Source organism: Eleutherodactylus coqui, chromosome 8 (assembly GCF_035609145.1).
Source record: "Eleutherodactylus coqui strain aEleCoq1 chromosome 8, aEleCoq1.hap1, whole genome shotgun sequence".
Lineage (NCBI taxonomy): Eukaryota > Metazoa > Chordata > Amphibia > Anura > Eleutherodactylidae > Eleutherodactylus > Eleutherodactylus coqui.
The window spans coordinates 147,518,320-147,530,309 of NC_089844.1; the positions used below are offsets into that span (position 1 = coordinate 147,518,320).

At 41.1% G+C, this 11,990-nt stretch overlaps 1 protein-coding gene across 3 annotated transcripts in view; it reads left to right on the forward strand.

Annotated features, from left to right (window-relative positions):
• Positions 1-8,010, forward strand: part of LOC136576979 (uncharacterized) — a 450,480-nt gene extending 442,470 nt beyond the window's left edge. For 2 of the 3 annotated variants that reach the window (XM_066576656.1, XM_066576657.1), the window contains 3 exons: positions 5,334-5,386; positions 6,266-6,351; positions 6,433-8,010. In XM_066576656.1, the coding sequence (XP_066432753.1) occupies positions 5,334-5,386; positions 6,266-6,351; positions 6,433-6,882 (589 nt within the window). In that variant the 3' untranslated portion in view covers positions 6,883-8,010. Of the gene's footprint in view, positions 1-1,343; positions 1,776-5,333; positions 5,387-6,265; positions 6,352-6,432 lie in introns of those variants that run through there. The other variant, XM_066576658.1, reaches the window with a different exon arrangement.
• The last annotated feature ends 3,980 nt before the right edge of the window (positions 8,011-11,990 follow it).

The following is an 11,990-nucleotide window of genomic DNA, read 5'->3' on the forward strand; positions in this document are numbered from 1 at the left end:
GGGTTATATGGGAGCACAGAACCAGGAGATTGGCTAGCAGGAAGTACCACACCCAGCCAGCTCAATTAACTCTCAACCACCTGACTGTGCTGCTAGGAGTACATAGTACCACAGATCCCAGCCGCACATGTAACAGCCTAATCACGATAGTTGCACCGGTTTCGATGGATTCTAGGGCTTTCTTCTCCCTTGCGGTTAAATTCTGATGTTTACATTTCTCTTCTTTTGACAGCTTCAAGAGCTCCTCGTCTACCATTACCTCAAATGTCAATAAATAGGGATGCCTTAGATTTGGGGGGGTTTAACCCTGAACTCTGGGTCTTCTCGGTGATAGTACCCTTGTACATAGCTTGCTAGTTTTTTGATTTGCAAGCAGGCTCTCTCCCAAATTCTTGCTCCGATTTAAGATCAAAAACTCTGGTTACGAGCCTGCTTGCAAGTCAAAAAACTCGCAAGCTGCGGCTCAGGGGGGTCTAATACTCACCTGTCACCAGCGTTTCGGTCCTCGGGATGGTCTGCGGCTCTGTTGCAGGCTGTAGCGTCCTCCTCCACGCCGACAGAGCATTGCTTTCTGGATGCAGGGCTTGAATGCCCCACCTCCAACAAGCTAATTCTGATTGGTTAACCAATCACAGCCATTCAGTGTGAAAAAGTAGCCAAAAACAAAAAACTATTACAATTTGGTATTGGCATAATCGTACTGGCCTGTAGAATGACTTTATTACATTGTGTATACTGCTCAGAGAATGCAGTAAAAAATAAAAATAAAAACATGCCAGAATTAGATTTTGTTTATCTTGGCCCTAGAAAAAATGAAATAAAAAGCGATCAAAATTTTATATGTTCCCAAAAATTAGATATATGAAGACTAGAATTCATCCTGCAAAAAACACGGCCTTCTGGAGCTCTGGCAATGGGAAAATAACATGAATACGGCTCTAGGAATGTGGAGACACAAAAGGAAACCTTTAAGAGAAAAAAAAATGTTTTAAATGGACATAAAAAAACAGTATAAACCTGGTATCGCCGGAATCGTGTGACTCAGAGAATAAGGTTATCACATTATTTATTCTGCACGCTGAACGCCGGAAAAATGAAGTCCAAAAGACAAACGGCAGAATTTCTTTTTTTTTCCCCCCCAAATCTCCCTACAAGTTTTTTTTACAAAAATTATACAATACATTATATATACCCAAAAATGATGCCATCAAAAAGTACAACTTGTCCCGCAAAAAACAAGCCCTCATATGGCCGTGCCAATGGAAAAATGAAAGTTATGGCTCTGGGAACGCGAAAAATTAGTTGAAATTAAATGATTGTCCCATTTAAAACACCTGCCCTGGTGGGTCTGACAGGGTGGTAAGAAACCCGCCACTGAAGGGGTTAAATGTGGCCTCAGTGTAAGGAGCACGAAGATAAAACATTCCCATTTTGTAGTAGAAACACAGCAGATAAAGCATTTTCTATAACTTAGGGAGGAAAACATTAATAAAACTGAAAGATAAAGTAATGTTCCTAAATGTTGTGTGAATGTGGCCAGAAGCAGAATAATGGCGTCACTTCAGCTCTACGGCGTCACATCTCACACCGTGATATAAGGATATCCATATAGTGAATCTGCAGCTACATCTGTCACCATGGCGACAGCATCCGTGACCGACCAATAGGATCGCAGCATTGGTGTTTGAAAGTCTTCCAACTGTCACTTGTGCTCAGTCTGTTAGAGCTCAGCAGTGAGTGACGACGGACAGCCGCACGTTTCTGCGTGATTTCAGGTAATGGAATGAAGTCTCTTCTATGTACTAAGACAGTGTTTCCCAACTTTGGTCCTCAAGCCCCCCAACAGGTCATGTTTTCTGGATTTCCTCAGTATTGCACAGGTGATATGATTATTATCAGTGCCCCAGACATTCCAACAGATGTTCTTACCATGGGATATCCTGAAAACATGACCTGTTGGGGTGCCTTGGGGACTGGAGTTGGGAAACACTGTTCTAAGGGGTTGTGCCAAGTTATAAAGTTATCCCAAATTATCAGTGGGGGTCCGATTGCTCCATTCACTCAGGGACTGACCAGAACTGTGGTCTTGGGATCAGTGGGTTTCCCAGCAGTCGGACCCCCGCTGATCATAAAGTTACCCCATCCTGTGGATCCTGTGAAGTGGGGGCTCTTTATAACTTGGCACAACCCCTTTAATTCAGAGTTCTAGAAATTTCCTGCTGGCTCTGTTGTATTATTTCCCTGTAATGTAACCCAAAGTACTTGTGGGTGGAGCCGGGGCGGTTATGTAATGAACATATATTTATCTCTATACACGGCTTATTTTCTGGGGTCCCATATTTTAGATGTGTTATGCATAGGGGGTTGTAGTCACTTTCACAAAACTTCTGGGGGAGCTCAAGGATCTCTTTTAATCAATTGGCATTGAGCAGCTCTCCTACTCCGACAACAGTGGGGGTCCTGTATACTAACATGATCTGATTATATGAGGATAGCGCCCCCTAGTGCCATTCACAGGGTTTTGTCCTTTCATAGCGCAGACCTGCTGGTGATGAGTTGATTACATGGATTCTACAGCTATCACCAGGTGACTGCCCCCAGCAGGATTAGTGTAGCACTACATGGTGCTCATGTAAATAACTGGGTGTCATATAATACAGGGTCACTCAGTCTTACAGAGCAGGAACCCATCTTTAACCCCTTGAGGACACACATTATTTGCCTCTTCATTTTCATGTTTTATGTCTCCACCTTCTAAGAGTCGCAACGGTCATATATTTTTTTGTCACTTTTTTTTTCTTGTGGGACGAGTTATAGTTTTTAATGTTACCGGTTAATGTACCAAATGTCCTGAAAAACTGAAATAAGTACTGTATATGCAGCATAGCTCTGTGTATATGAGTACTCTGTATATGCAGCATAGCTCTGTGTATATGAGTACTCTGTATATGCAGCATAGCTGTGTGTATATGAGTACTCTGTATATGCAGCATAGCTCTGTGTATATGAGTACTCTGTATATGCGGCATAGCTCTGTGTGTATATGAGTACTCTGTATATGCAGCATAGCTCTGTGTGTATATGAGTACTCTGTATATGCAGCATAGCTCTGTGTGTATATGAGTACTCTGTATATGCAGTATAGCTCTGTGTGTATATGAGTACTCTGTATATGCAGCATAGCTCTGTGTATATGAGTACTCTGTATATGCAGCATAGCTCTGTGTATATGAGTACTCTGTATATGCAGCATAGCTCTGTGTGTATATGAGTACTCTGTATATACAGCATAGCTGTGTGTATATGAGTACTCTGTATATACAGCATAGCTGTGTGTATATGAGTACTCTGTATATGCAGCATAGCTCTGTGTGTATATGAGTACTCTGTATATGCGGCATAGCTCTGTGTGTATATGAGTACTCTGTATATGCGGCATAGCTCTGTGTGTATATGAGTACTCTCTATATCCAGCATAACTCTGTGTATATGAGTACTCTGTATATCCAGAATAGCTCTGTGTGTATATGAGTACTCTGTATATGCAGCTTAGCTGTGTATGAGTACTCTGCATGTGCAGCTTAACTCTGTGTGTGTATATGAGTACTCTGTATATGCAGCTTAGCTCTCTGTGTATATGAGTACTCTGTATATGCAGCATAGCTCTCTGTGTATATGAGTACTTTGTATATGCCGCATAGCTCTCTGTGTATATGAGTACTTTGTATATGCCGCATAGCTCTCTGTGTATATGAGTACTTTGTATATGCCGCATAGCTCTCTGTGTATATGAGGACTCTGTATATGCAGCATAGCTCTGTGTGTATATGAGTACTCTGTATATGCAGCATAGCTCTGTGTGTATATGAGTACTCTGTATATGCAGTATAGCTCTGTGGATATGAGTACTCTGTATATGCAGCATACCTCTGTGTATATGAGTACTCTGTATATGCAGCATACCTCTGTGTATATGAGTACTCTGTATATGCAGCATACCTCTGTGTATATGAGTACTCTGTATATGCAGCATAGCTGTGTGTATATGAGTACTCTGTATATGCAGCATACCTCTGTGTATATGAGTACTCTGTATATGCAGCATACCTCTGTGTATATGAGTACTCTGTATATGCAGCATAACTCTGTGTGTATGAGTACTCTGTATATGCAGCATAGCTCTTTGGATATGAGTACTCTGTATATACAGCATAGCTCTGTGTATATGAGTACTCTGTATATGCAGCATAGCTCTGTGTATATGAGTACTCTGTATATGCAGCATACCTCTGTGTATATGAGTACTCTGTATATGCAGCATAACTCTGTGTGTATGAGTACTCTGTATATGCAGCATAGCTCTTTGGATATGAGTACTCTGTATATACAGCATAGCTGTGTGTATATGAGTACTCTGTATATGCAGCATAGCTCTGTGTATATGAGTACTCTGTATATGCGGCATAGCTCTGTGTGTATATGAGTACTCTGTATATGCAGCATAGCTCTGTGTGTTTATGAGTACTCTGTATATGCAGCATAGCTCTGTGTGTATATGAGTACTCTGTATATGCCGCATAGCTCTGTGTATATGAGTACTCTGTTTATGCAGCATAGCTCTGTGGATATGAGTACTCTGTATATGCAGCATAGCTCTGTGGATATGAGTACTCTGTATATGCAGCATAGCTCTCTGTGTATATGGGTACTCTGTATATGCGGCATAGCTCTGTGTATATATGAGTACTCTGTATATGCGGCATAGCTCTGTGTATATATGAGTACTCTGTATATGCGGCATAGCTCTCTGTGTATATATGAGTACTCTGTATATGCCGCATAGCTCTGTGTATATGTGAGTACTCTGTATATGCGGCATAGCTCTGTGTATATATGAGTACTCTGTATATGCAGCATAGCTGTGTGTATATGAGTACTCTGTATATGCAGCATAGCTCTCTGTGTATATGAGTACTCTGTATATGCAGCATAGCTCTGTATATATGAGTACTCTGTATATGCGGCATAGCTCTGTGTGTATATGAGTACTCTGTATATGCGGCATAGCTCTGTGTATATATGAGTACTCTGTATATGCAGCATAGCTCTGTGTATATATGAGTACTCTGTATATGCAGCATAGCTGTGTGTATATGAGTACTCTGTATATGCAGCATAGCTCTCTGTGTATATGAGTACTCTGTATATGCGGCATAGCTCTGTATATATATGAGTACTCTGTATATGCGGCATAGCTCAGTAATAATGTATTGAAAGACTTTTAAGAGAACTTTTCTCACCACTTTTTTCTTTGTGCTTTGGATGTGATGCAGATTATCAGAGACAATGTGGACTACAGAGCCCAGCAGCTTCGGATTTGGATCAGGTAGGACTCTTCATTGTCTTCCTCATCTGTTCTCAGGGATACCTCTGCCAGGGCAAGGACTACGGGTAGGCAGGGGGCAAAATAACCCATGCAAGAGGGCTCTAGGGTACACGACATATGTTTTGGCCCAAGCTGCCTTCGTCTGCGGCGCCCCCTTGCATTGGTTATGTATTTTTATTTATAAATGTTTTATTACAATAAAGATATTGTTTTATATTATGGTGTGGTAGGTGTTTTTCTTTTTCGGTTTTATGTCTTGTTGTGTAGCCATGTTTAGGGGTTTGTACATTAGATTGTATATATAGTCAAGTATCCTGCTGGAATACCTTCCAATGTGTAGGAATACACTGGGATATGTTACTTATAGGCTTCCAATTTAATAAAACATACAGATATATTTTTCTGTATATGTGTGTATATTGATTTGTGTTATCTAATATGCTATTCCATGCCTCAAAAATGGTACTGCGATATACTGACCCAACAGAGGCTGAGGGGAGGCTTTTTTGCTCTCTGTTGGGTTAATGGATCCTGATGGACACGTTTGGCACATTTATATCTGACTGATGCAGTGAGGACACAAGGCACCCTGCAGTTGTGAACTTGATCTTAGTGGTGGGCTCAGATTGCAGGAGATGGCCCATCTGGACAACCGCTTCTCCATAAAATATTGTCCCGGGTATAGGTAATTGCAGCGGGTTTGGATATTGAAACTGGTGACCATGTAGTACAGGGTGGAGATAGAGAGAACGGATGGCTGCTAACTGACCTTTATCCGTCACACTCTGAGCAGCGAGCAGGTTAAGTATATTTGTCAGGTTTGTGCCTCTTCCTCTACATCCATGATTGAGCTCATTATCTGCTGTTCTCTCTCTTCAGCTTATGCCAGCGTCACGTCGGCGGAGGAGTTCCGACTGGTGACGAAATGTATGCAACTCCTGCCGTCCCCTCTCTTCAAGAAGGAGGTGAGTAAACGTGCCAGCTATCATGGTGTGTATATATGTATTCACCTGAGCACATAATTTACTGATCCACTGTATTTTAAGCGCCTCATGCCAACAAACCCTGAAGCCCAGAAACAATATCGGCCAACTATTAAAGAAGTCATCAGACCAAGACCAACAAAGGCAGAGTTGGCACTGCGAGCAAGAGCAGCCATCGCTCGCATGCTGTGTGAAGGGCTGGAGGATGAAGACGAGGAAGAAGAGGAGAAGCAAAAAGATGAGGATGAAGAGATGAAGGAGGAGGGAAGAGAGGAAGAAAAAGAGGAGAACATTGAGGATGAGGAGGAAAGAGAGGAAAAAGATCTTGAGGATGAGGAAGAAGAGGACCAGGAATCCAGCAGTGATGTTCCATCTGACCCACTGAGAGGGATTCAGGACCGGTCACTGAGAAGAAGCAGGATCAGGCAGCGCTCCATCCGCCACGGCAGCCCCCGCATGTGGGGCAAGAAAAACATCATGTGGACGATCCTGCGAAGCACCCTCCACCTCTGAACTATTGCAGTAACATCAGCAATAGTAATAATATAATAATAATCTTTATAATAGTAATTATAGTAAAATCAATAAATTAATAGTAGAATAATAAAAATAATAAGATCAGCAATAATAGTAGGAAGGGATTTGATCCGGGGTTCTAGGACCGATCGCCTTTTCTCGGGGTCAAGAAGGAATTTTTCCCTGGTCACCAATTGGCTGAATGTGTCCAGGGTTTTTTCGCCTTCTTCTGGATCAATAATTGTAGCGTTAGGGTTAGTGTAATATCACTCATAGTGATTAATGGTTTCATAGTACTAATGGTTTCAGGAAATGTAATAATTATAAAAAATGCTTATCTTCTGTATAAACAATGTAATAGTAATAATATTAGTATAGATAGTATAACAGTGTAATAGTAATAAGAAACAATAGTAATAATGCTGTAAAATAATATAATAGTAGTTTATGGTTTATAATATAATAATATTGAGGAGTAATGATATTAGCATGCAGGTAATAATAGTGTAATACTAGTAATTAGGAACAATAGTAATCTTAAAATGATAATATAATAGTATTTATAATATATTGATCCGGGGTTCTAGGACCGATCGCCTTTTCCCGGGGTCAAGAAGGAATTTTTCCCTGGTCACCAATTGGCTGAATGTGTCCAGGGTTTTTTCGCCTTCTTCTGGATCTAAAGCTTTAGGGTTACTTATAGTGTAATATTAGTAATAGTGAAATAGTAGTAGTATTAGCATCTAAGTAATAATAATATATTAGTAATTATAAATAATAGTAATAATACTCTTTAAATTATATGATAATAGTCTTAATAGGGTTAATAATATAATCCTAACTAGGAATTCGGTAATTGCTTTAGAGGCTTTGATCCGGGGTTCTAGGACTGATCGCCTTTTCCCGGGGTCAAGAAGGAATTTTTCCCTGGTCACCAATTGGCTGAATGTGTCCAGGGTTTTTTCGCCTTCTTCTGGATCAACAATGTTAGGGTTAGGCTTCTTAGAATTAGTAATAGAACAACATAGTACACTGATAATAACAGTAACCTTATAATACTAGTGATGGGGTATAAATGGTCTAATGATTCTAGCAGTAGTCTGATAGCTCTATATACAACATAATAGCGTTAGAGTAACAATAACATAATAGTAATAATAGTGATGGGGTATAAATGGTCTAATGATTGTAGCAGTAGTCTGATAGCTTCATATAAAACATAATAGCGTTATAATAACAATAACATAATAGTAATAATAGTGATGGAATAATAATAGTAGAAGGATAAAACTAGTGATATTATAACAGTGATAGTAAAGCAGTGTAATAATACTAGCGATATAATAAAAGTATATACCGGAAATAAACAACCTTAGAAATATATCCTGTGTGCCGTCTCGTTTATACTAGTAAGAAAGAAAGATGTGTGAGATTTGGGTAAAAGGGGCCTTTTTTTATCTAGAAACAGTGCAGCTCTTGTCAATGTGTTGCATCTGATATCGCAGCTCATGCCCAGTCAGATCCATTATTCCCATCTCATACAAACTGTTTAGGGAGAACTTGACCCTTCCTATAAGCACCATAAACTAAGACACATTCTTATAGGACGGGTCCGGCGGAGTCCGGGGATGTAATGTATATACTCCCCATTCCCTCGCTGTCGCACGCACTCCACTGTTCTCTATGGGAGTGCGCACACAGACTGAATGAAGAGTCACGCTGATAGGTGGAGCATTGACTTCCCGGGGAGCCTGGTAAGTATAAACATTACATCCCGGACTCCGCAGGACCTGTCCTATAAGCATCATACTTAGTTTATGGTGCTTATAGAAGGTGACAGCTACCCCATAATTCTACAAGGTCCACATAGAAGTTACAGCTCCTGTTTAGTCATACAGCAAATTAACCGTATAAACATTTCCATTTGTAACATTTATGAAATCTTTAATTCCTTGTAGATGGGGCCCCGTGTAGGAATATCAGTGGGGCCACTTAACTCCAATTACATTCATTCCCTGTCAGCATTTAAGGCTGGATAGAAAAGCATCATCATCAGCGCTTTTCTATCCAGCTATAAAGACTGACAGGGATGGAAACCGTGCGAAATACAGACCAAAGAGGTCTCCTCCCCCTCACATATCGCGCCGTATGGTTCTGTCCTGGCTCCATCCTGGTTTTGGTCCCTATACAGCATTCTGCACCGAAGACGAAAACCGGGGTGGAACCAGCACTGGACAGGAAATGCTACATGAAAACAACCTAAAGTTACCTTTACATGGGGCGATTATCACTCAAATCATCGCTGCAAAGAGCGATTTGGGGCGATAGTAGCCCCATGTATACGCGACCACCAACAGGGCACTGAGCAAGAAATTGCTCACCTCTTGGAGTCGCGTAAAAACCAACCGTCAGCCCCTGTAAATGGGCGGTCATTCTTCCTCCAGACTTTCAAAAAAATCATAACTTTTCTTTCCCCATTGCCACAGCTGTCTGAGTGCTTGTTTTATGTGTGACAAGTTGCATTTTTCATTGGTATTACTTAAAATACCATAGAATGTTTTGAAGATTTTTTAAAACTTTCCAAGTGAAGTGAAATGTACATAAAACTCATTTGGAACATTTTGGCGGTGGGGTGGAAGGGAGTATTTTTATTTTGATTGTTTTGTTTTAACACAGTAGATTTTTAGTGAAATTTTTAACAACTGTAACAATAATGATGATAAAGCAAATTGAGCAACAAATAGAAGATCGTAGGGATCCATATATGAAAAATTACACAGAACACTAAACAAATGAATTCAAATAAGTGGGTAGAAGGGTAATACGAAAAATGAACTCGAATTTAGGGTTTATGCATTATTGCTCTTAAATGAGGAACATCGATGATTAATTGATTAATTAATGTGGGCATGAAGCTGTAGGAACTCTGGAGCCGGGCTGTCCAACCTATTCTAAATGTATCTTTTTTATTAAGATCCCTTGAATGCTGTCAAACCAACTGTTTTTATTCACTGATTTAATTATTTCGAAGATAGTAACATAGTTCGTAAGGCTGAATGAAGACAATGTCCATCTAGTCCAGCCTGTCTAGCCTCCTGTTTTGTTGATCCAGAGGAAGGCAAAAAACCCCAAGTGCAGAAGCCAATTAGCCCTTTTGGGGAAAAATTCCTTCCCAACTCCCTAATGGCAATCAGACTGTTCCCTGGATCAACCCCTAAGGCTAGGTTCACACAGGGCGGATTTGCCGTGGTTCTGCCGCAGCAGATCCGCCCGCGGCCGCTAATCTCGGGATTAGCCAGCCATGGGGACGAGGGTTCTCAGAAACCTCGTCCACACGGGACGGCTAATCCGCTGCGGTAACTCTGGTTGAAACCGCGGCGGTTCTCCCGGCGGAAATCTCGCGGTTTTTGCTGCGAAACTGCAAGATTTCCGACGGGAATACGGCAAGTGTGAACCCAGCATAATAGTTCCTACCTGCCTGTAAACCCGGATTAACAAATAACCTTAGATTTATAGCCTATAATATCCTTCCTCTCCAGAAAGACATCAAGTCCCCTTTTAAACTCCTCTATGGATTTTGCCATCACTACGTCCTCAGGCAGAGAGTTCCACAGTCTAACTGCTCTAACAGTAAAGAACCCTTTTCTATGTTGGTGATGAAACTTGCATTCTTCTAAGCGTAGCGGATGTCCTCTTGTTACCGTCGTAGTCCTGGGTATAAACAGATCCTGGGAGAGATCCTTGTATTGTCCCCTCATGTACTTATACATGGTTATTTGGTCGCCCCTTAAACTTCTTTTTTCTAGACTAAATAGTCCCAATTTTGATAGCCTCTCTGGGTATTCCAGTCTCGTCATTCCATGTACTAGCTTAGTCGCTCTTCTTTGAACACCCTCCAGTACTGTAACATCTTTCCTGAGCACCGGTGACTAGAACTGTACACAGTATTCCACGTGGGGCCTGACAAGTGCTTTATATAATGGAAGGATAATGTTCTCGTCCTTTGCCCCTATACCTCTTTTAATGCATCCCAAAACTTTATTTGCCTTTGCAGCATTGGTTGCTCCAGTTTAGTCTACAATCCACTAGTACCCCCAGGTCTTTTTCCATATCACTTTTCCCTAGCAGTGCCCCATTAAGTGTATATTGGTAACATCCATTTTTGCTGCCCATGTGCATAACCTTACATTTATCAACATTGAACTTCATTTGCCATTTTTCTGCCCAAGCTCCCAGCTTATCTAGGTCTGTTTGTAGCCGCACATTGTCCTCCATTGCATTAATTATATTGTATAATTTTGTGTCATCTGCAAATATTGATATTTTGCTGTGCAGCCCCTCTATCAGGCCGTTGATAAATATATTAAACAGAATGGGGCCCAAAACTGAACCCTGTGGCACCCCGCTAGCGATGGTGGCCCAATCAGAGTATGAGCCATTTATTACCACCCTCTGCTGTTTTTTTATCAATGAGCCAATTTTTAACCCAATTACACACGTTTTCACCCAATCCGAGCTGTCTCATTTTTTACATTAGCCTATTATATGGCACGGTGTCAAAGGCTTTAGAGAAGTCCAGATATACGAGATCAATAGATGCTCCCAGGTCCAGCTTAGAGCTTACTTCATCGTAGAAACTGATCAGATTGGTCTGACATGAGCGACCCTTCATGAATCCATGCTGGTGAGGAGTTATTCCCTTGTTCTCCTTGAGGTGCTCATCAATGGCGTCTCTCAGAATCCCCTCGAAAATTTTTCTCGTTACTGAAGTGAGACTTACCGGCCTATAGTTACCAGGCTCACTTTTGGTCTCCTTTTTGTAAATTGGAACCACGTTGGCAATGCGCCAATCCAATGGTACAACACCGGTCTTGATAGTGTCTAGAAATATCAGATATAGCGGCCTAGCTATCTCATCACTTAGTTCCCTTAGTACCCTTGGGTATATTCCATCTGGGCCTGGCGATTTATCGATTTTAATCTTCTTTAACCGGTTCCGCACCTCCTCCTTCATTAGGTATGACATATTTTGCGAGGGGTTTATTTTATTCCCCTGTATCTCGTGTGGCATTTCCTTTTCGTTTGTGAATACGCTTGAAAAGAAA